We start from the raw sequence: 2,417 nt of genomic DNA, 5'->3' as shown, positions 1-2,417 counted from the left end.
ATCCTTGATGTATCCCTGCTTCACATTCTGCCGCATTCTTGGAACATTCCCGTACAAGATCAACGCTTCGACTTTGGAAGCTTCAAAACTACGTTACATTCTGTCGACCGTAATTGTTTGTGTTTTCTGTGTTTTGAACTTGACATTTATTTATAAGCATGGCATTTCTAAAAGCTTCAACTTCGGAGACGTAACCACAAATTTCACAGCTTTAACTTTCTTTACATTCTTCGGTTTTACTGCAATCATCACACATGTTTTGAACGGTCCACGAATGCGCTTGCTGCGAACCATAATGGTGATCTCATCGAGACTGCCTCCGGAGTCGTACAAGAAGTTATCCAGATTAATTCACGCCAAAGATATCTTTGGTTCATTTTATCTTATTGGGTTAATTCTTACATATTTCGATACATCCGTGGTACACATCATCGATATTATCTATTTAATATTTTCATCGTACACATATCTACATATGTTTGTAATGGATATGTTGTACATGAACTGTGTTTGTATATTAAAGGCCTGTTTCAAGGAAATTAATAATAATCTTCTGCACATGCAAGAATTTATAGTAAACAATAAATCATGTGTTTCCATGATGTTCTACTACAAGCAGAGAAATGCATTTCTGATAATGAACCTTAAGGCTCTGAAGAAGCAACATCTGATGATTAGCAACGCAGTGAAAATGTTAAACATAATTTTTAGTGTGCAACTTCTTGCTACGATAATCATAACCTATTCTCAATTCATACTTGGATTCTATTCACATTTGAAGTGGTATGATAGTTTGTTCAAATATTTCGATAAACAGCCGTATAATTTCGGTATGATATTCTTAATAACTGCCCTTATTATAAAAATGGTGTTACTTGTGTGGGCTTGCGAGACCGGCAAGAATCAGGCTCAAGAAATCCGTACCACGATTCATGATGTACTTAACATCAGCAGAAATGAGCAAATAAAAAATGAGGTAATAAAAGTGCAATTTATTTCGTATATTTTTCTTATAGCCTATTGCATGCTAATGTGGTTTGTACACGTTAAATCTGCTTGATTTTATATTATTTACATCTTTCTATTCTGTACTTAACTGTAAATTTTGCATTACAGTTGCAGTTATTTTCTTTGCAAACATTGCATTGCAAAAATACATTTTCTGCCAAAGGTCTTAATGTAGACGCATCGTTTCTCGCTACAGTGAGTAATCGAGAGTTTGCTTTAATTAATACATGTTTATTATTTTATCGTATTTTTAGATGGCGGGTACAAGCGCTACATATATGTTAATTTTGCTGCAATTCTGGATGATTTCACATTCTTGCGACGGAAAATCTTCAATCAATAGTACATGAATAATATAATTTTATATATAATCAATTATTATTTGCAATAGCTTTGCAGAGGTCCTGAATAGAGCAATCGTCGTACTTTACCGTCCAAGCGTACACCAACCTTTAAAAATAAAGGCGCGTGAGAGTCGATGGTGTAATAAAATATTTAACATTCTCACATTAAAGTACGTTTAAGTTTTAATTTGAGCCGTTTGAAAAATCTCTCACATATATCTTATACTTTGATGTTTAACAACATATATCAAAAAGAAACAAATCTTGTTTCTCTTGTTGAATCAAAGTTCTGAACAATTGTGATACGTCTTGTGTGAAAAAATCTCATATGGCATATGGAATTACGCGTTTGAGTTTCATTTAGCAAAAATAATTTGTTTAAAGGCTTAAATTCTCCTTGAGCAGCGTAATGTGTTTACGGTAATAATAACACTTTTTGATTTCTTATTTCCTTATGTTGCCGTTGAAATAAAAAAAAAAAAAACAATTACTTTGAGATATTTTCTTGTAAAGTACGTTATACTAGCTAATTTCATCAGAAATATATCAATTTATCTTCATCTAGCTAATTAGTTGAAATAAGTCTAATTGAGATAATATTATTGCTTTCACATTATAACTTAATTTATTAATATTACATCCGTCAGCTTTTTGTCTCCTGCAATAGTAAAGTTTTTCACAATATACGTATATAATTTAACAGTACGTTAGTGAGTATGCCAAAATTGAGTGTGGTTAATGTATTTTGTTCTGGTACACTCAAAAAAATTATTTGTAATTACGATTAACTCTGTATTAAATTCAAAAAATAAATATCAATGACAGCACATTTTTGATTAAATTGATGTACATTGATTCTTCCTTTATTGAACTACTATAATACATACGCGCACGAAAATTTCTATTATAAATATTAAATCTCAAAGTGGAACAAAAAGTATTCTGAAACATCCTGTATACACAACAAAAATGTGCAATACGGAATTGGTAAATTTTTAAGAGTTACAAATTTATATAGATATTGTGCAATTAATGCCACCTGCTTTAAATATGTCAACATGATTC

At 31.2% G+C, this 2,417-nt stretch overlaps 1 protein-coding gene across 1 annotated transcript; it reads left to right on the top strand.

Annotated features, from left to right (window-relative positions):
- The first annotated feature begins 679 nt into the window (after nt 1-679).
- Nucleotides 680-1,392, top strand: LOC112459713 (putative gustatory receptor 28b). Its single transcript, XM_025023978.1, has 3 exons — nt 680-976; nt 1,117-1,203; nt 1,263-1,392. The coding sequence occupies exons 1-3, from the start codon at nt 692-694 to the stop codon at nt 1,356-1,358; spliced, it is 468 nt and encodes a 155-aa protein (XP_024879746.1). The 5' UTR covers nt 680-691; the 3' UTR covers nt 1,359-1,392.
- Nucleotides 1,393-2,417: the final 1,025 nt, after the last annotated feature.

The sequence above is a fragment of the Temnothorax curvispinosus genome, unplaced genomic scaffold (genome assembly GCF_003070985.1).
Source record: "Temnothorax curvispinosus isolate PA1 unplaced genomic scaffold, ASM307098v1 QBEX01010072.1, whole genome shotgun sequence".
In the NCBI taxonomy this organism is placed as follows: Eukaryota; Metazoa; Arthropoda; class Insecta; order Hymenoptera; family Formicidae; genus Temnothorax; species Temnothorax curvispinosus.
Note: the sequence above shows the minus strand (reverse complement) of the source record. Positions and strands in the feature narration are given on the sequence as shown.